Below are 26,099 nucleotides of genomic sequence, written 5' to 3'. Positions count from 1 at the left end.
GATAGGTTTACTCTTCCATGCTCACCGGGGACGGAAGATTCGCAGGAACCCACAGATGATTCTCCGCAGAGGTTCTCGCCGCGCGAGAGCATCCTGAGAGACGAAGATTTTCGCTCAAATTGCAAAGATCGAAAATGTCGCAAGCAATTTTCCATTGATTACACCGAATCGGATAAAAGTCCGGGCAGCTCCACTTGGGGCATCCTGCTGTCCTCGCCCCCGTCGAACGGGCGTGCCGGAGGCGTGAGATTTCTCCGCCGTTGTTAACTACCGCGAAAGCGGACGTCGATCGAGAGAGAAGAAGATATAGGGAGTTTGTATGCATGTTCAAGCTTGCGAACTACATTGTGATGCAAAAGACCCGCCGTCTCTCTCGGTTTTTCTCGCTCTGCGTTCCGCTAGGCCTGTCCCGATCTCCGCAGGCACTCTTCGACGATGGTGTCAAGTGAATCCTGCCCGCGAACTTTAAAGCCCGAGGCGCCGCGACGGGAAGAGGGTTAAGGAGAGGCGGCGGGGAACGAGGCGAGAAGAAATAAGATAATTGCGATGGATGACTCCGCTGCTGATCACTCGTCGTCGGCAACCTCAGGAGCTCCATTCTAATGCAGTGAGGAACAAAGGGGGATATCGGCGACAACTCACGCCTCTTCCTTGTCGAGACATCATGTGGATGTCATGCTCAATGATTCCTGCTCGACAAAGCAGGGACGTGCGTCGCAGCGCGATTTTCAAGAGTAAGTGATAGCAGTCCTACGATCCTGTTCCGCGGAAGCTTCTCTCGCGAACGCCCCCTTCCCCTACAGAATGGAAGATACCGCGGCTCGGATGAACCTGAGTCGGCTGTCGATTGCGAGCGCAGGGCAACGAAAGAACAACAACGATCGGACCGTGTTTCGCTACCTGCTGGGGAGCGCTCGGTCGATTGGTTGGTTGGTCGCTCTGTCTTTCTCTCGGTGTCGATGTGTTGTAGTATATTGGAAATGTAAATTGTAGCTGTTTCCTCGCTCCTTTTTTCTTCCTTTCGTCTTTTCGACATTCAATGAAGCCCACATCTCGCCAGCAGTGGCGCCCATTCGTCTCCATTTAGCTTCTCCGATCCTCGGCTTCGACAAATCTTCAACGAAGCCATGGTCACTCCGAAAACCCCCAGACAGTCTTATCATGGGAAACACAAAACTCAACGTCTCGCTAATTTTGGAGGAGCTCCTGTTCCTATGGACTCCGTTTCCTCTGATTCCACGAGGTCATCGTCGCGATCAAACATTTCCGGAAAGTCAAATATGCAGCCCAGCGGCGGTATCTAGTTGATCAGAATCAAGTCGACCAGACTGGAAGAATTCCTCTCAGCAGCAATCGGTCAGATGAGAACGGACACGTCATTGCGAGAAAAAATATATGTACAATCCAGGTTGCTCCCGCAGACCGCGAGGAATCGTGATTACGTTACTTTCCCCGATGTTCCACGAGGGATACGGGTCGGATTGGCTATTTGATCGTTGACCGTTTGGTTGATCGAACGATGACAGATAGATGACAGTCCGACCGTCCATTCCAAGTACTTGGCGGACTCTCTTCGTCCCATGGTAGTGCTTCTGTCAGTGACACGAGAATTCTGCTCGTATGAATCCCTCCTGATCACATCCGAATCCACGACGATATCATTTACCGAAAAAGTCACAATCCATCCCGGCCGAACTTGAGAGTCAGCGGCAGATCTCACAAGAAAAAAAACGCGAATGCAATGAAATCCAGCGCAGCGGATCCGCGGGAGATTCGAAAATATTCTCTCATACCTAAATACATCTGTCCAAGTTAAAGTTCCGAGCGAGCGGATCTGGTGGAATCCAAATTGAAATTGGTTTCGTCAATAGAAGTCTCGTTGAAGGCTCACTGCCTACGCGGAGTGAGTGCTGCGTGGTCTCCATAGGGACCGACCGAAAGCCCTCGGAGTCCCCACCGTTGGCCTGTGGCCTGGCGGCGAACAACGAAACGACGACGTGATCTCCTGGGTCCACCGACACCCACAAAACACCCAGCATGGTCGTTGGCAGCTACAGCTTCTTCGGTGTCTCTCGCTGTGCCTACAAATATAAATACGAAAAACGCATCCGGGAATTTCATTCTGACTTTTCGCGTCGCGTCGCTCCGCGGTGAAGAACCAGCCCGATCTCAAGCTTATCGAGGCCGTCGACGGTTGAGGAGAAAGCTCGGGAAGGTTCAGGGAATCGATCGGCGATGGTAGCGTCGTATTCTGGAGGTCGGCTGGAGGTTTGGTCGATCAGTCAGTTAGTCATCCCTTTGGCCCGGGCAGCTCCAGAAATCGTCACTCTGTGACTCGTATGCCCGATTCGCTTCTGAGCACACGCCGCTATCCACACCCTTCGCTCATCGGGGCTCGGGCCTTCATCGAGGCTAAGTCTTCACAATCGCTCTTGGGCTTCGAAAATGAAAAAACCCGGATTTTGAGCACGAGCGAGATGTCATCGCCGGATCATAGGATGTCACAGAGGACAATGTTCCGAGTGGATTCAGAACCGGAGGATGGACGGACGCACGCACGCTTCACGCCCGCCCTCCCGAGCCCGTCATCCGGTTATCTTCCTCAGTATCACATGTCCGATTGGGTCCGCTATCGTTATCGCGAATCGCGATCAGTTCCCACGCAAAAGCTGTTGAGTTATCTGTCGAGGGGGTAGCGACGCGGAAGGACCACTACCACTTCTTAGTTGAGCCGCCGCCGCCGCCGCCGACGAGAGAATTATCGCGTGGGTTGGGCTCCAATCTGGCTTTGGGCTTCACAAGACTGGCTTGAGCTCGGCTGCTTGCGGGTTCGTGTGGACGTGGGCTGGGCTTCCCTCAGGCGTGAGGTGTAAAGCCGCTACCGCTAGTTGAAATTCGGATCAGCGGGTAGAGTCGCTCTCAATAGTCCGACCGCAAGATGCAGCTCAGCCCGACTGGGAATCATAAGTGTTTCTCCTTTTCCTTCCGAATCGAACCGCCACGGTCCAGACTCTCATTTGCGTCTCGTGGACGGAAAATTCGTGACGGCGCCGGTGTCGCAACGTCCGGAACCTGGCGACGATTCTTCTTGGTAGGAGATCGCCGCGGCCGGCTTCCCAGAGTAAACCGAAAGGATCAGGAAATACAGGAGGGCAGCTGTCGATGTGGAATCTTCGAGGACAGTAAAACCGAGAGTAAGCAAGCGAGCGAGTTCCGTCATTGGAGGGAAACATCTGGGCACCGAACATTGTCTCTCCTCTCTGTAACTGATTCCCGGGATTGACTGGATTTTGTAGGACTGCTCCGCTACTATGTCGCGGATTAAGCGCTCACAGGTGCAGGCACGCGAGCAAGTATCTACGCTTGACTCTCGGCGAGCATGCGCGAGGCTTCAAGCTGCCATTCATCGTCGGTCAGCGTTTGGCTTTTTTCCCGACCATGGAGGACCGGACGCGGCTCCTCTTGCGGCTAGGGGTGCTTCTCAAGATGCTGCCAACTATCCTGACTGACTATCGGATGAGTGCCTAGAGTCGCTACTGAAGACCAAGAAACGCATTCCGGGATTGCTTTGCTAAGAGGAAGAAGAAGAATGCCACCAAGAAGCGAAAAAGACCCGAGGCCGTCGGTGGACGAACCTGACGGCTCGACATCGAGCCTCGTTCGCTCGTGCGACCAAATAGGGGACAAGACTTCTTCATTCCTCCCACAGAAACAAGTCCCGCACAGAGAGCACGAGCGCCTTAAGGATCGGTCACCCAGCGAAGTAGGCGACACGAGTCGAACGTCGGCCGGGGTCGCTCACGAGGAAATTGACGACAGACGGAGGTATGGAGGAAATTTCAAATGTCAGAGCTAAAGGCATGAGATTGTCGTGGCATCCCTCGGTGTTGACCAATGATCCTTAGCGGTGGATGGATCTGGATGCGGCGATTATTTATCTCGTCGACCTCATCACCCAAATCGACGGACGAAAGGGAGTATAAGCTCCAGAGTGTGGGATCGCCCAATATCGGAGAGAGTAGGGATGAGCGTCAATTCAGGAGCAAGCGTGAGCCGAGGTCTCGTTGTGATTCCGCGTAAGTTCCATCGGACATACACGATAGCAGCAAATGCGTTTCGTTATCTATGAATCTGTTGAACAAGCGGAAGCCTCAACACCGCGTTATTCTGCTTCGAGTCTCGCGGTCGAGTCCACTCCGTACGCCTCAGGGAGCTCGAGACTAGATCAGAATGGAGCTGGAGGGGGATTGAAACCAAGGATCGATCCGCGTCCGTACAATATTCCCGACGATCACACCATGCCTGATGCCAATAATTGCTCTCGGTTGCGATACTGAATCGGACCGGAGAGACTCATCACATCTCGAAATCCCGTCTCAACGATTTCCATCGGAGGACAGCGCTCCAAGAGGTGGGTTGCTCCGAGTCTCTCCTATTTGAAACTGGAGTCCGATAGAATCCACTCTTGGAGAGTCGTCCAAAATCGTGTTCAGCGCCAGAGGAGCAAACAACGCTCTGATGGAATCAGTTTCGTGTGTCCTGCAGTCTATGGCCCATTCTCAGCGCCTGGGGAGCGGACTCATCGTCCTGCGAAATCTGGTCGAATCGGATCGACCGGTCGTTCAAGATCGTTCGTGGATCGTTCAAGATCACTCAAATCCGCCAGAAGAAATTTGGAAAAAAGAAGGTGACACTTCTCTCAAGCATTGGACAAATTCCCCCCCGCGCCCGGACGCTTCGAACAAGGTGGTCAGGGCCACTTACACGAACCGCGGTCGACATAGTGACTGTGTGCGTGAATGGTGGTAGGTGCCACTCGGAGATGAGAAGGACAGGGTGGAAAAAGAGGAGATGCTTGCCAGTTGGGGGGGGGGAGCGGTGCTCGAGGGGTCTTCCGACGGGCAAGCTGGCCGGCAGGCTGGCTGGCTAGACAGTCCGCCGCTCGGCTGCCATAGATGGCAGAGGGGGAGTTGTGATGAAATGCTGGGCACGACTCGACCGGCCGCTTGCCTGCGCCTCGATGGTCTCCCTTTCGGTCAGATATCAGCAAGCATTATTTGGCCTCTTCTGTGTACCCAAGATAAGCGCTTTTATACCGCAGCAGCAGCACCAGCCAGCCAGCTGGACTTGCCAACTAACTTACCATCGGCTAGCCGACTATAGGGCAGACACTGCCGTCGCTCGCGGAGAGAACTTCACCTTCTTCTGTCTATCTTATCTTTTTTAGACCGCTGCCGCCTCTCGTTGTCCTAACCACCATTTCCTTCTCCTTCCAGCTTGCCTCCCGCACGAACCGCATTCTACGACACCTGAAGGGAGCATACGCTCTCCCCGTATTCTCAGGAAGATCATAATGACAGCGCGTTTTGACGTCGCGTCGACCGGAAGCGATTCTCGAGCTCGCTCAAAAACAAAACGATGCCGATACAGTCGCTCGGAGCCTTTCCGGAAGAGTTTCGGAGCCGAGGACGCGTTACCACCGACTGCTCGCTCGGAAGAACATCGTTCGTAAAGTCAGGAGACGGTTGGTCTCGAGGTACGGAGTTCAACCAGTTCTGAGGGACCAGTCGTGAGGGGCTTCGAAAACCGGGGGAAGCGGGAGGGGGGGGAAGAAGGCTCACTGAGCAGGACCAGCGTAGGGGATGAGCGTCGTGGAGAAGTCGACTTGTCACTCTACGCTCGACTGCGACGGTTCTTTTCTCGCCCGGTCGCCCGTCCGTCTACTCGCCCAGCCACCCGCTCACTCGTTCGCTTGCCCGTCCGTCGGCCAGGCCACCCGCTTGCTTGCTCACTCACTTCCATCAGTCTGTGAACGAGAAGCATGGAGTTGGATTTTCTCCCAAAAAGTCCCACCCTCCGACAAAACACACGCCTGCGAAGTCGTACACTTTGACGAAACAGCAAGCGACCCGTCCCGGAGAAGAGGGCAGCCGGATTTTGTTCTTCCCGCTGTTGCTTAATAGCGGAGGAGCTAATTTCGATTCCTAGAACAGTTGACGAGTCGTTCCGGTCTTCTCGCCCTTCTTCTTTGTCTCATCTCACTTCATCCCACCCTCGATCCTCTTCTTGCAGTGTCACCGGCAAAGATTGCGATCTACGGGAGCCCGTCTCGCTCGCTCAGTACTGTTGGAAACTAGACGCCGGACGGCGGACGGACGGACGAACGGCTTAGGAACGTTGGTGGGTTCGATTTTGTGGTCGACGCTTGTCTGAGCAATCATCTTCGAGACGATGATGAACACGATGAAGATGAAGTGGGCGAGCATATTCACTGTGGCGGTCACCACGACGGCCAGTCGGGGCAAGCTCCCAGCGGCGTGGCTGCTCCCTCCAAGAAACCTGAGATCCTTGAGGCCGTTGGCCATGGAGGTGGCGAACGCGCGGCTCGGATGGAAAGTAACCCGAGAAGTTTACTTGATGGACAGCTACACTTGTACTTCCGCCATTCGCCTCTCACGCCTCGCCGAAACTGCAACTCCCATCGTGATGCTCTCGCAATAATAGCAAACGCAGCCAACAAGCAGCAGATGCGCACACAGCCAATAGCTTCCCGCCGGGAGACGGGGAAGAATCTCCAGCGCAACGTGACAGAACGGACAACGGCACGGAACACTTAGCGTCCGGCTGCGATTGAAAGGCGGCTTGATTCGATTTTTCCAAAGAAATTCCACACCGCCACCAAAGAGGTCAGTCGCCGTATCGTGTTCCGCGTCGCGTCGCTCGAAAAATCCCGTGACCACGGCTTCCTGAATGAAATCAGAGAAGGCCGTCGTGAGAGCCGTCATCGGAGGGAAGCCTCCGGAAATGATTTTCTCCGATTTTTTTGTACAAGGACTTGAACTATTTGGCGCCCACGAAATTCCTCGCGGTTCCCCTCAGAGTTCCCGCGAGGTTCTGTCCGGGGAGCTAGCACGAGGACCTTGTCTCGACCGGAGTAGCGCCGACCGGAGGTGATTCGACGCGTTCGAAACGAGGAACTCCGAGATCAAACATCAGATCCATTTCGGGAAACTCGAATCGACAAGGATGCACGGATAAACATGAATGTATTTCCATGACACCATGCACGACGATCTCATGTTCAGACATGAGAGTAACTCCCGTCAGGAGGGAAAACGGACCTACGCGCGGCTTAGTTTTTCAGAAGCCGCTTCGCCGAGGTTCCAGCTTTCCCACACGGGCAGTGGGTAGGTCGGCCGATTCCCCGGCAGTTAGGACTAAGCCAATAGGCCGAAGGGCTTAAGGGTTTGGAACGGTGTTAGAACATCATCAGGACGCGCTCAGGCCCATTTTTCTCCGATGGGGATGGATGCCAACCTTCAATCCTTTATAAACGTGGAGGAGCACCTGTTCCGTCCCTTGACGAGTAGGGGTGGGCAACTCGACCATCGGCGAAGAAGACTCAGAGATATCATGCTCATATTCCGTTTTGATGGGACAACGTGGTGAGAAGTGGGAATCCTCAGGTCAGTAATAGAATGATAACTATCGGTGTGATCCTATCGAATGTCGAGAGTATTGGTCTTATGTCCACCACCGTTCCAGTGGTCTCTGTCAGGAGAACGACGCGGCGAACAAGATCGTTGAATGAGGCGCCTCTCGTCTCACTTTCACATTTGTTGCAAGATTCGGAGCGCTCTCCTGTGACAGAATATCATGGAACGGAAGAGAGAAAAAATCAAATCTTGAACGACTCCGTTCAGCAATCAAGCCACTCAATGCTGCGCTACTCGAGTACCCTCGAGGTGGTCGCGGCTCGTACCACTCGTACTACGAGTGTACCGTGAAGCATTTGCTACGGGCGCGACGAGGCTTTCGTAACGGTTAAATAGTCGCTCATAGGAACGAGTGATACTCCAACAGCTGAAGTAGCAGCTACTCGAAAACGTCGAGTGTATTTAGGCGACCACATGACATGGATAGCACGAGGTCTCGATATGCTTATAAGGCCCTTTAACGAGAATGATCCGTCGCTTCTCACTCGGGTGTGGAAATCGAAGTGAAAGAAATAGGGGGAACACGAGAGGGCCGAGGGAATACGAATGGAGGGACGAAGTAAATGGCTTTATTACCCGCTAAACAGCCTATCCGAGAATTCATACAGCCGCGTTTTTGCCGTGTGGCAGGGCTCATGCTTGGCACGAGGCTCCATCCGAGCCGTTTTTCTGGCGACACTCGGCGTTCCATACCGGACCGTTCGCTTGAGAGACTCTCCTCTGAATAATAAGGTGCTAACTTGACTCGGCTCTTAGTTGTCAGTCAACATGATTCCGGTGAAAGAAGCTATCGACACTCGGTTTCGAGCTCCAAAACGAGCGTCGGACGAGAATTCGTCCGCGAGATGTTCGAAAAAGCCCGAGTTTCTGGATGACTGACGTCCAGCGCCAGTATTGCGCGAGGGTATGTCTGTGACTTTGTATTAAAGTGTGAGTGAGCTTCGATGAGCTGGCCCCTAATGTTAACGTCGTCAAGGATCGTTGACTCCGTTCCCCACTGCAGATTCCTCAACTGTGAGAAGACGATGTTGAGATTCCCCTGGTTTCGCCGAGGCGGTCTATGAGGTACCTACCTATATCCAACTTCCGACACGACTTCTCGCGTGAACCCGGCATGAATTCCTTTTTCGAATTTCTGCCCATAGAGCCAGAGGGCTTGTTTACCCGTTGATGTGCTTTCAATTTGAGTGCCAACGAGGTGCCAAATCGTATCCGTATCGGAATCGCCATACGGCTCTCAATCCAATTAATAGCAATCTGTTTCCATGGACCGCAAAGATGAAAATTGGTCGGATGGAGGTTTCCCCTTGTACCCATGTCGCTCCCTCGAACAAAAAAAACTGAAGGCTGCTCACTAGCTGTCCGACCGACCGACCGACTGACTGCCTGACTGCCGGCTCGGGCTCAGTCAGTTGCGCTTGCTAGCTGCCGCTGAGGCCGTGGTGCAGCGATGGGTGCTCCTGAGGCTTCTATGAATACAATACAATTACGCTCCCTGTTGGCTCAGAGAAGGGAGGCTTTTGAGGTGGTGGGTGACAGTCATCCAGTTAGCCACCTGTTCATTTGGTCCCCTCCGACTCCCTCGTTTGATCCATCCCCGTAGTGCCTTGTCCCCTTGCTCACGCACTTGCATCCATCCATGCTTTGCTCCCGGCCTTCTCTTCCGCCACCAGACAGACCATATGCTACAGATCGGACCGGCAAAGAGGCTAATTCCGAGAGCAAAGCTTCCCTCTATTGGTCGTAGGTTCCAACGCACAACATAGCCTCATAGTCAACATCGACATCATCATCGCCTTCGAGCTCTCGTCACTGTCCGCCAACAGGCTCGACCGGAAACTCCAGGAGCTTTGAATCTCGACGACCAGTTTTCTGAACAGGACAACGATCGACGCGCAGCCTCGAGAGTCTGAGCGGAAGGTATCGATCGGGAAAAAGTCCGTTCATGGTCTGTCCCAGATTTTTCCCGAGCTCAAAAAATATAATTTCGACTCTCCGAGGGTTCACTCGAGACGAAATAATCTGACGAACAATCGCGAGGACCGTGCATCGTCACAGGTGGTGGATGCGTAGGAGGAGGAAGAGGATATGCCGGGCACGTGACCGCCAAATGGTGGCAAGCTCGTTCAATCCGTAAGTTGACGAGTTCAGGACGACGGCAGATGGTTTCAAGTTCGTTCGTCTCTCCAAACTCCCCGAAACGCGAACAGATCGATTCCGGGCAGCTCGAGTTCCAAGCCGTGCGAGGCTCGGGCCGTCGTTTCCCCGGTCGTTGTAAAATGAACATCGTTTCGCTTCGTTCGGGTACGCTCGATTCACGCAGACGGCCACGCAGACAGATCGCTCTGCAGGCTTTTGACCTATCTATAGATAACCCCGTCTGTTAGCAGCCAGAGGATTGTTCCACGGCAGCTAAAGAAGCTGCTCAAAGCTGATAGCTACACTCGACTGATCCCATGCCAGGGTTCCAACCTCTCGAGTAGCGGCAGTCACTGCGCTCGGCTCGACGAGCGCTACCGGAAAGGAAAAGTTCAATCTGCCACGCGGCTGGGTCACATATTCAAATCGGGATTTCCGCAAACAGGAAGGAGCTACGACAGAGTTGCGGCGGGAACTCCGATTCGAGATGTTACAAACTCATTCCCTCCCCCACCGAAAGCGGTAAAGCGTTGTCCTGTCTCGAGACAACAGCGAGCACGAGAGGGGAAGGAGCAGCAGCAGCAGCAACAACAACAACATCAAGGACAACAACGAGGACAACGTCCCCAGGTCGGGCCAGGAATCGGTGCGCGGCATCTTCTGCCGCGTCGTCGGACAAACACCTACGCAATGGCTCACTCGAGTCCGATAGCTGATCATTCGTCGGACTGATAGAATGTCAGCTAGTCGTGGGCGCCCGCCTCGCACGTGCCCACCCGCTCACGTGTCCTTATGTCCATATGGAAGCAACCCTCGAGGAAGCCGCTCACACGGCACTCCGCCGACCTACCGGCCGGTCGCTCTCGAGCCTCACCTATGTCACTAGTTTTCTGGAGGAACGACCAGGCCTCCGAATGAGATATTTACGCCTAAATAAACTCGCAGCTCGAAGCTTATTTATCTCAATTGCTGAGCATCCGTGAGGGCCGGCCGAGTCGTGGGTTTGCTGGCAGCCTCTTCGGGACAAGCATCCAGAGAATCGGGCAAACAACGACGGCGGGTAAATTCAGACGATTTCGTTGGAAGAAACCTCGTCCGACCACCTTTTCGAGAGCTAATGTGGATGGTTTCGTGGATGGAGAAGACATGGTCTCTCCCACGAAGCGCACTCTTCGTCCCATTCTCGGATTTCTCGGGAAGTTCTCCGACATAGCGAAGAATACATGAATGAAAGTATGGATTCGTTTCGAGACGAAACCAGTGAAGCAACGGGTCTCGAGATGAATATGACGACCTTGCAAAACATACAGAATCCGCAACTCACCTGTCAATGATCACGGGGTCCGAAGGGGTTTCATTTCTGTTGCCGCAGCTCTTTTTATCACAACACCGACTGAAAGAATCGATTGCTGAATGTAGCAACAAGTGATCAAATGTGCTTCCTCAAGGTTTTAAGTTCCGACTCCACTCACCTGCACATAATTTCGTGCGTCAGTAGCACCCGACACATCTCAGGGTTCTTGTCCTGACCCTCGTACACAATCGCCTGCGAAAAAAGAGCGAATATGAAGCGAACTCCGAACTTCGAGTCTTAGATTCCGGTAGCGAAAACAAATATTTTCCAACGAACTCTGCCGAGGCTCCAGATGGATCTTTGATTTTTATCGCTCAATCGGCCGTGAATGCCTCGATTTTTTTTGTGCGACTGCTTGTGAATGTCAGTCGCCGAGGAAGACCCGAGTCCGTTCCCCGTCTCAAGAACGGTCGGTATCAATTGGTCTTAATACGGAGCGCTCAAAACGAACATGAAGAGGAAGAAGCAGCAGTGAGCAAATATCTGATTATACTTGAGCGGGTCCATTTGCAGACGACCTAGGTGGAGCGGGGTGGGTATACGGTGGGTGTTCTCCCTGAACCAACAGGCTCACCACAGCATCAGCTGACCATTAGAGAGCCGGACAAATATTCCGAGTGACGTCGAAGAGCATTGATTGGAACGACTGGGTTCTCGGAGCATGAAAGCTTTCGAAAAAGCAGCCGAACGCGAATCACACGCCGAAAAGAAATGCTGACTCGGAGGGTTTCCAAGACCGGCTAGTCGAAGTGAATGTTTCGGACATTGGGTCAATAACCATCGTCTTCATGGTCCGCGAGCATGTCGTGACCCATTAGTTCTCTGGGCTCTGGCGATCTCGAATATAACCGACTCCTATTAGGATTGAGCTCCTCCGACTCGGATTGAGGGTATCCTTGACGAATCGGCTCCCCCGAGAGGTGTTGCTATCGTGAACGTTTTCGAAGATATCACCGCAGACGATCGAGCAAAGGTTCGATGGGAGCTGCTCCATTCGTCAGCAGTCGAGATTCGGCATTTTCCGCGGAAAGTTCGGCGGTGAAACTTGCGAGACCCTCGTAAAAGCCCGTGGAGGAATCCTTGCCAAAAATCTCGCGAGAAGAGAAGTCTTCACATGAATCGAACGAATATGGAGCCCTATCCGGACTTAATACCCGAACGGCGAGACGCTGGACCATCTTATCGGTCGATTTCTGAGACCTGCATCCCGTGATGTGGTGATTTCCCGCGAATCGGTGCCAACTAGCCAATGGACCGGTTTAGGCTTGTGTTCGTTTATATGATTGACCGTGTCATGATTCCTGGATGTACATAGTGTCAAAAGGCGTCTGGAGTTACCGTTCTGCGACAGGAACCTAGCGGTGAGCTCCCTCAAGAGAACTTCTTCCACCGGAAGGTTCGCCAACGAAGGAACAATCGAAACGGGAAAGAACCAGGACCAAGGGAAGGACCGTCTTGATGAGAGAGAATCAATCATTTATCACAATAGAGAACATGTCGAAAATCATTTGGCAATGTATTGTCATCTTATTTTGCTGGCGCTCTCGCTGTTTTTCATCTGAAATGAGCTTCAAGTGGATTGGTTGCTGCCGATCCTGCGACCAACGAAGAAGACGGAGGAGATCGATGATAAACGAGGAAGAACGACACAACGACCCGACCACCGATCCGACCACCGGCACCACACGATGGATAGATGAAGCTGAAATCTGTCCCCCGATTGCCCTGGCTCCTCGATGCCCCTGCAATCTGTCGGTCCGTCCGGCGGCTCTACTTATTCTCCTCCGGTAGGGGCTCAATGTGACTCAGAGGTCGAGATCGAGCCCACTTAGGTGAGCATTGCGAGAACGCAAACGCCGGTCACTAGTTAGAAAAAATCACCCTCGGACACCGAGCGAATTCGCCATTCCTGAATTGGAATTCTTCGAGCGGTCGAGTCGACCACTCCTGGAGTACCTCCTCGCCCGTGCACTTCCTTGCCAAAAACATCGGAATTCCGGAAATTCTATGCTCCGTCAATTACGTCTGGCGTCCCTGTCAATCGGCTTTCAGACTCCATGAATATCGGAAGGAGCAGGCCGATAGGCTCATAGAAGTCTATCGCCATTCTCATCCGATCAACGGGCGGCCTCGCATGTCATCGTCGTCGTTGTTGTTTTGTTCAGAATGAGCTAATCAAAAATCAACACCGCATTGTGCGCCACTACTTTATGAACTCCTGGCGATCGTTTCGTTCGTCGGTTTGCTCTTTACCGGATCTCTCGGAGCATCGAATCAGAGCTCCGATTGACACAGCTCCAAGAGGGTTAGCAGCGGCGCGGCGGTTCCTCTCGTCAAATAAAGTCGAACTCGATATCGCGCAGACGAGCTGCAATTTTCAATTGCACCAGTGCATTGACAAGCTCTGAAAATGGGACAAATTTACAACTGCACGATTCGGAGTGCTGTTCGCGTGCACACCATCTGCTCCAGCTTCTGCGTTGTCGTCGTCGTCGCCACCGCCGCCGCTACGATCCAGCGAGTTGGAATGAGTCCGCTCTTGAGCTGACAAGCTTTATGTTTCCGACCGATCGACTGGCCGAATGAGCGAGTACGCGAGCGAGCGAACGACCGCGGACACCTACAACACTGGGGTCGTCAGAATAAGCAGCGAGTCCAGTGATGTTTGCGATGAGACAAAAGATGCCTAGGACCACGCCTACTGCAAAATGAACCGGTTTCCTCGCCGCTTAAATCTGACAGGATCGCTCCCGAGCTTCGAAAGCAGACGTCGAATGGAGTGGCTCAAGCGGTCATGCTTTTTCACTGCGAGAAATTGACCTCTTGCGCGGCCGAAATCCGCGCGGTTCAGATACCGGCCCGGGTCGTCCGGAGGCTCTGAACTCCGGACGACTAATGCGGTCCGCGCCGAGAGGAAAAATAAAAAGACGCAGAGCAACACGGAGACGTGCCCCTCCCTCGGACAGTCGATCGACTCCCGATGCCTCCTCGGTCGCAGCAAGCACTTCAGAAGAATATGACCATCGAAATCCAATCTCAGCTTGAAAGCTGTCCCCTCGCAAGAAAGGTGGATACGGCTATCAAATGTTCATTTGGTTCCGCTCCCCGCCGAGCGGCACCTACATTGCCCACACCGCCCACATCGAACTACACCAGCGGCAACAACAACAACAACTACAACAGAATAGACTACCAGCGCTTGCAGTACAGACAGTCACCCAGTCAGTCGGTCGGTCGGTCGGCAGGCTCTGGATTTGTGAGAGTGTCGAGGAGACCCTCGACCAGGCTTGTTAGACACCGACACGGGGTGTATGTTGTACGAAGGCTACAGAGACACTCAGTCAGTCGCTTGCAGGTGCGACCCGAAGGGTGACACTCGTAAGTCCATGAACCCTCACTTGCAAACTCATGGAGAATCTCGCGCACACACTCGCGTCCATCTATCCATACACGGAGAGATGGAGAGTCGACAAAAGTGGCGGTAATGTGGTTCTCGTTCTCTTCTTTTTAGCGACAACAAACGCTCTTAATTCAAGGAAACACCCTCCGACCGAACGGGTTCACTCCTGAATCAATGTCAATGACGAGGATCCCGTAGTAAAAGCTCATTCGATGTCCCATGGTCGACAGGGAACGCCCCTCCCGAGGGGCTCGGGCTTCCTCGTCTCGTCGTTCCAGGATGTCGCTCCGCACTGAATAAAACTCCATCGCTCCTCTCGATATCCTTTCGAATAAATATTTATGTCCATTCACGGAGCGTGGAGTGTGGGCTGACCCAAAGGGCCGAGAGACTAAAAAACAATTGTATAAAAAATCATTGTGACTCGCGGAAAAAATGTTTGATGCCCATCCGAGGTCCGAGAAAAAGGAGCAGAACAGATAGATCAGCCGGGAGCCTGAGAGGCCATCGGAGATAAAGTACGCAAGCGACGAAACAGCAAAAAGCAGTAAATTTGTCCGATGTCGAGGGCGTTGCGCTCGAAGCTGTTGTTCACCTAGGATCATAAAGGCAACTTCCGAAAAGAGGACAACACCCTGTCTTTCGTTCCCCACCTCATCGTGCTCGAACCCTCCAATCGACGATTGCCGGTTCTGGCCGCGCGGTAAGTACCTTAACCGGGCAGCCATGAGCGCAACCGCCTCCTTGTCCTCGCGTTTCCCTCCTCGGACGGGCGGCACGAGCTCAAGAGAAGCTTCGCCCGGCCTACAGTCACTCGGTCAAATCCTCGGCTGGACACATCATCCCTTTCGTGTACGGGGCGTCCGGGAAACCCGGAGCGACTCGGAAGCTTTTGCGCCCACTCTAGGAAACGTCAGAACAGCCCGAAAAATCTCCCTGACGAGGTATCTCCGGCGTATCTCGTCGCGCTCGAAGGTCCCCTCCACTGGGGAGCGATACTCGAGCACCGAACCGAATTGCAGAGCGAGCTTGCCTGTTGTATTTCATGCCTGATTAGCTCATAAAGGAGTGCTCGTCGATGTCGTGGTTCACTGTGGACATTGCATTCGATTCGCGCCCGACGACCCCTTCGCAACAATGTATGATTTCACCTCTTCCACGCGGTTCCATTGCAGCGGGGCAGCAATCTGCTCGGATGACTTCACTTATTGAAAGGGACGTGGGGCGAATCCCTCCAGAAAATGAATGAGACCCCTCGATAGGGTGCGATCATGCTCAAGTCGGAGATCGCGGTAGCGAGTCCCCCGTTTCTTACGGGAATAACTCTATTTCCCCCTTTTCCGGATATCCAGCGTATTCTCGAATTCTGAGGGCCGCAGGGGCGCATAGCACTCAATCGGAGGAGTACAGATTCTCCAACGCACCTCATCTGTCATGCTTACAGGAATCAACAGGAAGAAGCTCTCGAGTAGCTCAAGGGGATCCACCCCACATAGGGCGTCTCGTCAACCGAGTTCTGCTCCGAATAAAATTCTCCCCAAATTCCCTTCCAGTAAGTGTTCGAGTAGAGACACATAGACGGAAAACGACTCGAGCGAGCGAGCATTCGAGCGAGAAAGGAAGAGAGAGTGAGATGCGGAGCGAGTGTCAAGCCATGGCTAACTAACTCAAGTGCCGGGGAGTCCTCATTAAGGGGTGATGACTTCGACACTCTGAGAGACCACACCGGGAGGCCAATACTGCAGTGGAGAGCCAGACTGGCTGCTGGTATGCACTCACTCGCTCCGGCAGGCGAGCGGGCGAGCGAGCATCTATCTATGTGAGCACACGGCAGCCTATATACACTCCTCGTCGTCGTCGTCGTCCTCAGGTCGACTCGTAAAAAAAAACATACCTCCCATCCCGGATTCGGCGAGAGAGCGTAGTGTCATTTGTAATTGCAAGTATTGTTACATCGTTTGGAATGGATCGTGAATGTAACTTCGATGCAATGACAGCTCGGATGAATTTTTGTAACGGGACCCAACGGCTGATGTCAAAACTCGCAACCGACTCTCATGAGAAATGATTTCAACTTTGTACCAGTCTCTCTCGCAAGCCCGGTGACCGAGCGAGCAAGCAAGCAAGCAAGCGAGCGAGCGGCCGGAGAGCACAAATACGGAATGAAAAAACACGAAATGCTCGCCGGCAACAAATGATTTCATATTACTGGCGAGTGCGAGGGACACACCGATACAGCGACGATTCAGAGCTCATTGTCTCGGATACATCCTTTCACTCCCATTCGAAAGACATTATAGGCGGCTACAAATAGAAATTCGTTCCGCCCGCGGAAGGGGCGTAACCGGTGTGAGACTTGACTCAAACACCGATCGCAAGGCCTTGTCGAGTAACTTACCTGTTTTGTGACGGAGTCAATAAGTCTGACGAAGAGATCCTGCGTTAGCCGGGCGCCTGAAACGAAGTCATTCTAATTGTGAGTCGTTTTCGAAAAATCTCCAGCGCCGCTTTGAAGTCTGAGATGTACTCCGTAAATTGGAGCATATCGAGAATATCAGCTGGTGGACAGACCATTCGGTCTTTCTGAACTGCGCGCAAGCAAAACGAGATAGGTAGTTCTCAATCCTTCTCGCGAGCGAGGAGTCTTTCTCGTCCTCGCCTCCAAATTCCTTCGTAGGCGAATTTCTCGTGGGCTTTCTGCCGCGGGACGAATTTGTCCAGTCAGGGAAACGCAGTCTTTCGACCAGTAGATCGTTGGCAAACACCATCGATGTGGAGCCCGCCCCGCAGTGCCTAAACTCTGCCTTTGGAAGAAGCTTTGAAATCGTGTCCAGTTCGGCAAGAGCATTATTAAGAGAGCGCTAGGACCGGACTGGAAGATCAGACTCGAATCATCCACCTCGCTCCTCTGAACAACCTTACCGCAGGCTAGAGTCTTGCGCCGAAGGGGTGCTATATGGGAGCGAGCGAGCCAGCGACTGAGCCGTCCAGCCAGTGATCGCATGCTCTCTTTGGTTGTGGAGTTGGTTTTTCTACTCTCGCCCGGGGCAACCATCTGTCCCACGCTCACAATCGCCTCGAGCAACAAGCCAGCCCGGACACACAGCGGCGCAAGCACCACCACACCCTGTTAAGAGTTTCAAAAGTCTGCGTGCGTCGTTGGTCACTCGCATTTTGCGGAAGGAACGCTATTCCATGTTGCGGCACAACGGCCGCCGTCGCGCAAGGAAGGAACCTCTCGCTGGGACGGCTTTGTTTACGCGCTCGACCGGACGGGACGACGTGCGTCGCCCGAATCCCTGCAGTGATTCATGCTCGGAGCGCGCGCAGCTCGGAGCCAATCAGGAATCTTTCCTAATCCAAGTGGCAAAAATAATTACAGAACAAATCTGTTCCCAGACAGCAGCGGGGTTGTCCCCGGGAGCAATTTAGCGGAAATCTAAAGTTTCCTCTAACGGGGAGAAAGCCAGCTCGACAGGTTAGGTAGGCCAAAGGGTTTATGCAAATTTTCTCGCCGCGGATTTGGAAGATGGCTCTCGCGACGACGGCGGCAGCGGCAGCAGCAGCAGCATTGGTGCCTTCCTCACCCTGCGCGGTCGCTGGAGCTCCCGCATCTGCTGTGAGAATTCCGCTTCCCCTCCCGCTCAGCTGGGTGGCTGCTAAGACCCGATTCTCCCTCCCAGAGGAACCGCGTACGTATTCAGATGCATGTCCACGCCACATAATAGCTCCACTGTAGCTATAATCCGAAGATTACGAGATCGTGTGTACCAGTAACGCCGAATGAGACGGCGCTCCGGATCGACAGGAGTACCGGGATCCTGCTGAATTCCAAGCCCGAGCTCGAAGCGCCTGGACGCCGCAACCGCGCTGTCGTCGATCCCGGCTCGCTCCGATTTTTTCGGATCGGCTCATTCATCCCGAGATGGTGGAGACCGGATAAACTAAACTGGCGCCAGAGCCGACGACAGCATGAGATGAGTTAGCTGTAAATGACGGCCGGCGGTGACATTAAAGCTCAAATGTGCAATTTATGTGCAGGTCACACTCCAGGGCGTCGACAGCAGGGCCCCGGAGGCGTAAGGTAAACGCGAGCCGCACCGTAGTCTGCCGGCAGGTTGGTGTCGTGGATGGCTGGCCGACCGAGCGACCCGCCGATCGGTCCACTGAGTAATTGCGGCAGCTCTTCCGCGCGTCATTATACGCATATGGTTCCTGAATATCAATGTGATGGATTGCCCCGCTGTACAATATACAGCCCGGCAGCAGTTCGCAGGTTCAATCTTCGGCGAATAATCATAGAATATTTCGCGTCGGAGAATAATCGTTTGTCGGCTCAAATTTTACGGCGGCGCGGCCGCGGAGACTTCTCACTCCTGGGAAAAGCGCGAGCCCAGATTAAGAGATGGGTATCCGAGATGGATTCACCGCGAATTCTCTTGTAGTTGACATTCCCCGTGGATTTTCCAACGGTTCGACCGGGTCATCCCCAAGAATTTTTTTTGGTTGAATCGCCTCAGACGGGCACCATGTGGCCGAAGAGTCGAAACCATTCTGTGGTGAACGAGTACGTCAAGAAAAAGAGGAAGAGGAGACGGCAGACCCGCTCCGTTGTTCTTCCTATTCCATTCATGAGCCAATATAAATAAAATGTTGATGTATTATTCATTCATTCCGCGAATACTTTACGAGCCATTCTCCTCCTCGCTTCCTTCGCAGCCAACAGCCGACTGCACCAGTGGCAGCAGTGCAAACTCTTCCTGTTACAGTCAACGAGCGGCCCATCTGTCCGTCCGTCCACTCGGTACGTTTGTCCGTCCGTCGCCATCGTTGTCCTCTTCTCTGATCCGCTGTCTTCGTTCCCCTCGACAGCCGCCCCTCGTACTGCGCGTAATGGCCCGGCAGCGCTCCACAGTTCACTCTGACCATTTATTCGTTTATTTATTGGCTGGAGCGAGACCCGCTCATTCCGTAATTTTCCCCCTGACCGGCCGTGCATCGTCACCGCTATCATTCTCGTCTGCGCGACGTTCCGATCGTCGGAGAGCAGTGGCAGGCTCGCGTTAGCTATATTACAAATTAGAAATCAAAATCTCAACTCACCGTTCGCGTAAAGCAACTGCAGTTGGTATTGGATTCCGTTGTTGGTTTTTTGTCCATCAGGTTCCTGTAATGATCAGAAGAACTCTCCGTCAGAGCAATGGTGCGCGAGAGCCGGAAGGAAATCGTTCGGGAAGGCACTCATGTTTTCCGTCTCCTCACGGTGTCATTGATTCTTGACATCGCGACACGTTTACCCCATTCGGCCGACGTACGGGTGTCTACATTGGATTCCAATTATGCATGCGAACGCTTTTGTCCTGGCATCTGTTATTCACAGCCGACAGCTCTTGTACCACGGTGACGCAACCTGCTCACCGGCGATCACGAAGCTTGACCACGTTCACGAATTGACCTTACAAAGGTACACAGCGCAATCATCGTTGACTACGACACGAACTCATCCGCGAACACCCACTCGTCGGTGGGGTGGACCGACGACTGAGAACCGAAGCACTCATCTGTTCGTACATGCAGAGTATCGAAGCACCGATGCAGAACGGCTCGCGGTCCGACAGGTGGCCAACGAAGTCAACTCTGATTGTGACTCTCCGATAAAGTGAACGATTCGACCGGCCCTTTAAAAAGTTTAATTCCGCGAAAACGCGGCTCATCTCATCTCCAGGAAAAGGTCTCGATCCGTGTCGATACCAGATCGAAAGGAGGAACAGACCACCCGAACGAAGGCAGCATGACTCATCATGGACCGATGATGGTGCTGATGACGATGATGATGGATGTTATGAGAATCGAATCATTTTAGGAAAATCCACGTAGTTTCACGTCACAGGGTGTCATTGTTTCGAAAATTCACTTATGATCCTCTGATGTGAAAGGCGGCCGAGCCAGTTCCCATGATTGCGGTGCGTGTCATTTGGTTGACCAGTTCCCCGAATGGGTCCGTCGTTCCGTGTGTCGGGAGCGTGCATGTGGTCGCGTCAAACAGTCATCTAACCTGCTTCGGGAGCAGGTTGTTGCCCCAGAGCATCAGTGCACACAGAGAAGTAATCTCCATACGATGAGGTAGGAGGTGGATTGCCCTTACTGGGACTGGGCAGCGGAATAATCTAATTTAGTCGCAGGCGACGGCCTTCGAATGATCTCTCACGGGAAATTTCCGAACCGCAGTCGACTGATTGTTTGTGTGCAAATAATAAAAAAGAAGGACCGTCCCCCCCCCGAAATGTGAGCGCCAATCGCCGCGACGACGTGGCTAGAGCTCCTCGAATCCCCTCGCCGAATGGGATTCTTGCGCGGAATTCATATAAAATCCAAACAGGAACTCGAGGTCACATCGACTCGCTCGAGGGCCGGCTATCGCTCCCGATTCCTCGGTATGTTATCCTGGAGCAATATCCGGCCGAATTCGACTCAAGGTGTGATATGCTCTGAGAACGACCAGATGGTTATGAATGGGGCTCGTGACCTCAGAAGTATCCATCTCAATTTGCACTCTCTAGACGCGTGACTCGATGGGTCACGCTACCAACAGGCATGCCATCTCAGCGGTCCGAAAGTCAAGCTAGCTGAACCGGCTCACTGGCCGGTCGGCTGGCTGGCTGTTTTGCCAGCTAGCTAGTCCGCCAGCAGACTCTGCCCCGCGCTCCCCTCGGGCGATGTGCTCAGCCGATAATTATATGTGTGTGGGTATTCGCCGACGACCATGAACGCCCATAAATGGAACGCGATAGACTCGAGCTCGGTTTTGTCAACCGCTGCTCACCCATTAGATAATCAAGTTCTTAATTTGGGGTTTTTCTCAGATTTTTGAGAAAATTATCCATAAAACTTTTTCTCCACTCACGTGTTGTTTCTCGACGAAGCCGATGAATGTCGTCCGCTCAACTTCAACCGGTTGACCAGCTTTGTCGTAAAGGGCGATGACGAAATGGAAGAAGTTCGACTTGCGAAGATTCGACGGGGGCTGCTTCTCGAAGTGCGCCCGGCCCAAACCCGCGCTGGAACTGTATGTAGAAATATTTAGCTTTATTCTCTGTTTCGATCTATAGTCGCGACTCACACTCGCTCACTGTGGGCTCAGATATCTGAGGAGAAAGCATGAGGACTTGCTTCGGCCATCGCACCGACGCCGTTGGCGCGGCGGCGGCGGTCTAAGCCCTGACTAACGAGGCAAGAGAACAGAAATGAGGCCGTCGAAAAGAGAAGGTGCTAGCCATGGAAACCGGGGGGGAAATAGCGAACGGGATCGAACGGAACGCTTGGAGAGAAGGACAAGCTTTCAACAACAGACACAAAATCACAAGTGAAGACATTGTCCGGTTATGTCCGGCGGACAGCTATGTTCGCGACCTGTTGACAAGGATTTGGGTAATGCTCCTTAATGCCAGCTTAGCCCCCGAGAGAGGAAGAATGGACTACTACACACGACGCGGAGCTGTGGGGGAAAGAGATTGGCCGGAAGAAGAGCAAGAACAGAGCAAAGAACGAACAACTGCTCAGAATGGTCCGAGGTGTCTCTTCCTAAGAAAGGAAACCGAGCGGGACCTGACGCCTCGGCCAGCCGCGGGAAGCTAGGTACGAGAAACGAAACGACACATGAGCAAGCAGGCCGACCCGGTACCCCGGTCGGGGCAGGCGGAGCGGACGGATGGTGGCGAGGGGAGCGTTCGCGGGGAGCGACGAAACTCACCTGAAAAGCATTCTCTGGCTTGGCACCAAGTATTCGGTGCAAACTGTTTCCATGTTCCTGCAACGAGAAAAAATACAAATCAAATGAGGGTCCTCGCGATTCCTGCGAATCCTCCTACTTAAATTGTTCCTTTACCCATGACTATCACCGACGCCGTCGACGCAACGGAATCACTACGGAACGTCCGTGAGAATGCAAGAAAATCCCCGATTTTCTTCATTATTCGAGCTCCTCTCGTTTGTATTCATTCGGCTGAGCGATTATTGTGCATGATATCACAATTTGCAGGAGAACGCCGAATGACGACGAATGAGAATGATCGTCCTGTCTTTATTGGCTTACGCAATGTTTGTTTGTGAGGTCAAATATTGGGACTATACATATTAGAGAGTGGAGTCTTTCGCGAGGATACGCTGTATGCAACGGGTTGGCGACCGATGAGGCGAGTTGGCTATACTGTATCTTCTCTTTCTGTTTCCCTATATATTCGAGGTTTGTGTGCTCACAAGCTCAACACCAGCAGCACGGTCTTGCGCGGCGGTGTTTATGGGGGCCATGCATATTCATGCTAGCTTCCCTTCCTGCTGCCCTCTTGCCCCGCGCCCTTATTCTTCTTAGCTTCCCTAGGATACTCTCAGCAGGGCAAGCGAGCAGCTCGCGAAGGCGAAATGGCGGGTGAAACACGGAGCTCAAGGTGCGCGTCAAGATGATCTCGGTCGGGATTCTCTCTTGTGACTCGATGCGTCCCCGCGTCATCGGAAACGGCTCCGGACAGAAGAACGAATCGCACAATGGACAGAATTACCGGCCGCTTCATGGAGAAACCATCCGGTATAGCTGTCGACAGCCATTATCGAGCGGCCTGGACGAGAATTATCACGGCCGCCCTTCGGTCTTGCCTCACGGAAATTATAACGCTCAGTGAATTCCTCCGTGATTTCTCCCGGAGTTCCCTCGATAGAGTTACCGTCGGAAAGTCTTCAGAGCTGTCATGGAGCGAGCCAGAGTGGTTTAGGTGGACTTCAGGCCGGCGTCAAATCTCCGAGTTCGGACGGCGCCTGTAGGAACGACGACGGCGACTTCGGTGGCGGCTGTGTCTTGTTCAACGTGATGATGTCACAAATGCACATACCGTGTAGAACACACACTCGGCATCGTGTCCAATTTCGTTTCGAACAGATCTCCCCTTCGCGAAGCTCGCGAAGTGGCCACTATTTGTATTGACTGACTGACTGACTGGTCGTCCACTTGGCTAGCAGCTAGCAGTTCTGCAGGCCTGCAAACTCAGTCTCTGACGGATGAGTCGGGATGTCGCGCAGTTTCAGACGTCAGCACTCAGAAACGGCGAAGGAGCGTTCTTTTTCGGAGTTGCTTTTTTCCGCAGTCGATCAAACTTTTCTGCAGCGGAATCACCTCCTGTGTGACTGTGATCCCTCATAAGATTTTTTCTCCTGTCTTTGTCGCGAGACTTCGAAGGCTCTGACACCTCGTTTCCGGCAGGGCACGGAATAAAACAAGGAATCGGACTTCTGGACGCGTTCTTCGACTTTAAAAATTTCGAGCGCAGAACCAAGCTCACGGACAAGAGTGCATCTTGCGTATGCATGCGATGTCCCAGAAGAGAATGAGGTGGGTGATCCCATCAGCAAAGATCGGATCGCTCTCTCCTTCTCGGACTTCTCCTGCTTATGAGAGACGCTCAGAAGCGGAGTGAGTCGGTTATGTTTGAGTGAGGTCGCCCATGCGATAGGGCTATGACGCCCCACCCACAAAGGCCTCCAGAAATCTCCAGGTGACTTCGAATCGACCTCCGTAGTTGTCCCGAGAGACCGATTGGTCAGGAAAGCTGCGTTGTTAAGAGAACAACGAAGTCATACATAGATAGACACAAACACATGCCTGCGCGCATCCATCGAATCGTAGAGCGGAGGTGAGGATGCGTTCGGGAGCGAGACTCCGAATTCCGCAACACGACTTTGAGGACAGCCACCCTGAGGTTGTCTTCTGCATGAATGCCTCGTCGGCGTGGGAAACAGTCCGGCGGCCAGAGCGAAGACAACATGTTGTCGCGATTCATCTCTTCTCTACCGTTGAGATGGGCATGGGATTCCCTCCGATCAGACTACGAGTGCCGAGATTTCCGGAGCTATTTTCGGCTTTCCCGTACTTCAAAAGAGCTAGGAGTTTCTCCATGACAACGGCGTTCGGTCGCAATATGCTGGCCCCCAGCTCTCCCCAAGGCAAAACGTGGGACGCGCTGTCGAGGCGTTTCGAGGACCGGATTTTCGAAAGAACTCGAACTTCTACTGGGCTCGTCTACTTTTCGAGAGCTTGGAGTGAGCATGAGATGTCGAGCTTAGAAGCTTTTTTTTCCACCAACATCGGTTTAGATCTCCCTCCTTGGCTGCTGTCGCGCTCGTCTGGACAAGAAATCGAATTATCCGAATCCCTCTCACTGCAAACGAGTCGGGGCGCGTAATGGACTTAATGAAGTGAAGTCCACCAAGGGCGTCTCGCATTCACACACCCATTTAGCACTCCCTCTCGGAATGTACTCCCCCTACCAATGCCCCCGATCTCACTTTTCCGTTCTCCCCTCTGGTGTTTCTGAACCAACAACTCGTTTACTCCGACTAGGCTCCTGGGTCCAGGGTGAGACTTGCGTCAAAGAGTATTCTACAGCGAAATCGCAACATCCGTGAATTTGAAGGTTCGAGGGACCACGACAATTTCGGAGAGACTCGCGTTCCCTTGAACAAATGCCGCGTAAAGTCACATACCAAAATATTCGATTCTCTTACAATAAAGAGTTCGGGCTGATTGTGCAAGCAGTGTCTCAGACCGAGCCAATACGTGAATTCGCGAAAACGACACTGCAGGGATAGACGGAGATTATCTCAATAATCACGAAACGCCCCAAGATATCGAGATCCGCGAACTGAAGATATTTTCCTTCCATTCATCTCCGTGAGGTTTCCGGCAAGAAAATAATAATCTATCCTCGTATTCATGCGGCCTGCATGATTCGACGAGTCCGACTTTCGGACATAACATCGTGTTGTCACTCGGCCCACCGAACGAGTGTCCATGGTGGAGGCGTCTGCTTAGAGAGCCAGCGCGGACCAGCGAGTACGACGACAGAATACGTTTGGCAAGGAGGAGAGTATGCTGCGTATGTTTTGGTTCGAGGACGGTCACATGGCTTCGTTTACGTTCGCCGACCTCGCTATGACCGACGGACCGATCCGTGGCTTTCCCCCATTTCCTCGTCACTAAGCGACCTGTTCCTACTTCACGACGTAAACTCCACGCGCTTACCTGCTTTGGTCGAGCATGGTGGGTTGCATTGGCCAGCCTCTTCCGAGTTGAGCCGTGGCCAGAGGTTCCTCTTTGAGTGAGGCCATAGGCCCGCGAGGCTGTAGGCCAGGATCTTGGTGCAAACCGAACATCATCTCCTGGCTGATGCGGCTGTTTCCGTCTTTGGTGCGAACTACTTCCCCAGAGTCACACTGGCCGCCGACACCGACACTATTACACAAGACACCAGTTCAGGAGGGTTTTCGGAATGCTTCCGAGAACACCCGGTTGCTTCAGCCCCGGCGGTCACAATCGGTCAGGCGGCGGCAGTTGCCCGCCACAATCTCGCACTTGTCGTCGAAGATTCGCTCGGCACGTTCAGTTCGACAGACTTACTTCTTGATTTCAAGTCAAGTACTTCTGGGAGCTTCGGACGGACCGACTAGTTTCTGCTCGCGCGCGCGCTCTCCGACTCTTGAAAAAGCTCTCTCGCGGATTCGAAATAAAACGCTATCTCCGTTGTGCTGGTCGCACTTTCAATCGGTCAGCGATCGATCGGATCAGCTGACATCAGTGTCAAAGGCGAGACGAAGTCGTTTGTTTTGGATTCACACTGACTGAGACTAGGAACGATGCACCGCCCGTACTCCGGACGTCGCTTCC

General features: G+C 53.2%; 1 protein-coding gene across 1 annotated transcript in view; it reads right to left on the bottom strand.

Annotated features, from left to right (window-relative positions):
• Nucleotides 1–25,591, bottom strand: part of kn (EBF transcription factor knot) — a 42,128-nt gene extending 16,537 nt beyond the window's left edge. Inside the window, 7 exon segments of the mRNA XM_029112947.1 lie at nucleotides 10,960–11,028; nucleotides 11,108–11,181; nucleotides 16,788–16,843; nucleotides 19,493–19,556; nucleotides 21,294–21,447; nucleotides 22,140–22,196; nucleotides 25,458–25,591. Of these exon segments, the coding sequence (XP_028968780.1) occupies nucleotides 10,960–11,028; nucleotides 11,108–11,181; nucleotides 16,788–16,843; nucleotides 19,493–19,556; nucleotides 21,294–21,447; nucleotides 22,140–22,196; nucleotides 25,458–25,591 (608 nt within the window).
• Nucleotides 25,592–26,099: the final 508 nt, after the last annotated feature.

The sequence above is a fragment of the Galendromus occidentalis genome, unplaced genomic scaffold (assembly GCF_000255335.2).
Source record: "Galendromus occidentalis unplaced genomic scaffold, Mocc_1.1 scf7180000075780, whole genome shotgun sequence".
Taxonomy (NCBI): Eukaryota; Metazoa; Arthropoda; class Arachnida; order Mesostigmata; family Phytoseiidae; genus Galendromus; species Galendromus occidentalis.
The sequence above is the reverse complement of the archived record's forward strand: the minus strand, read 5'-3'. Positions and strand labels throughout refer to the sequence as shown.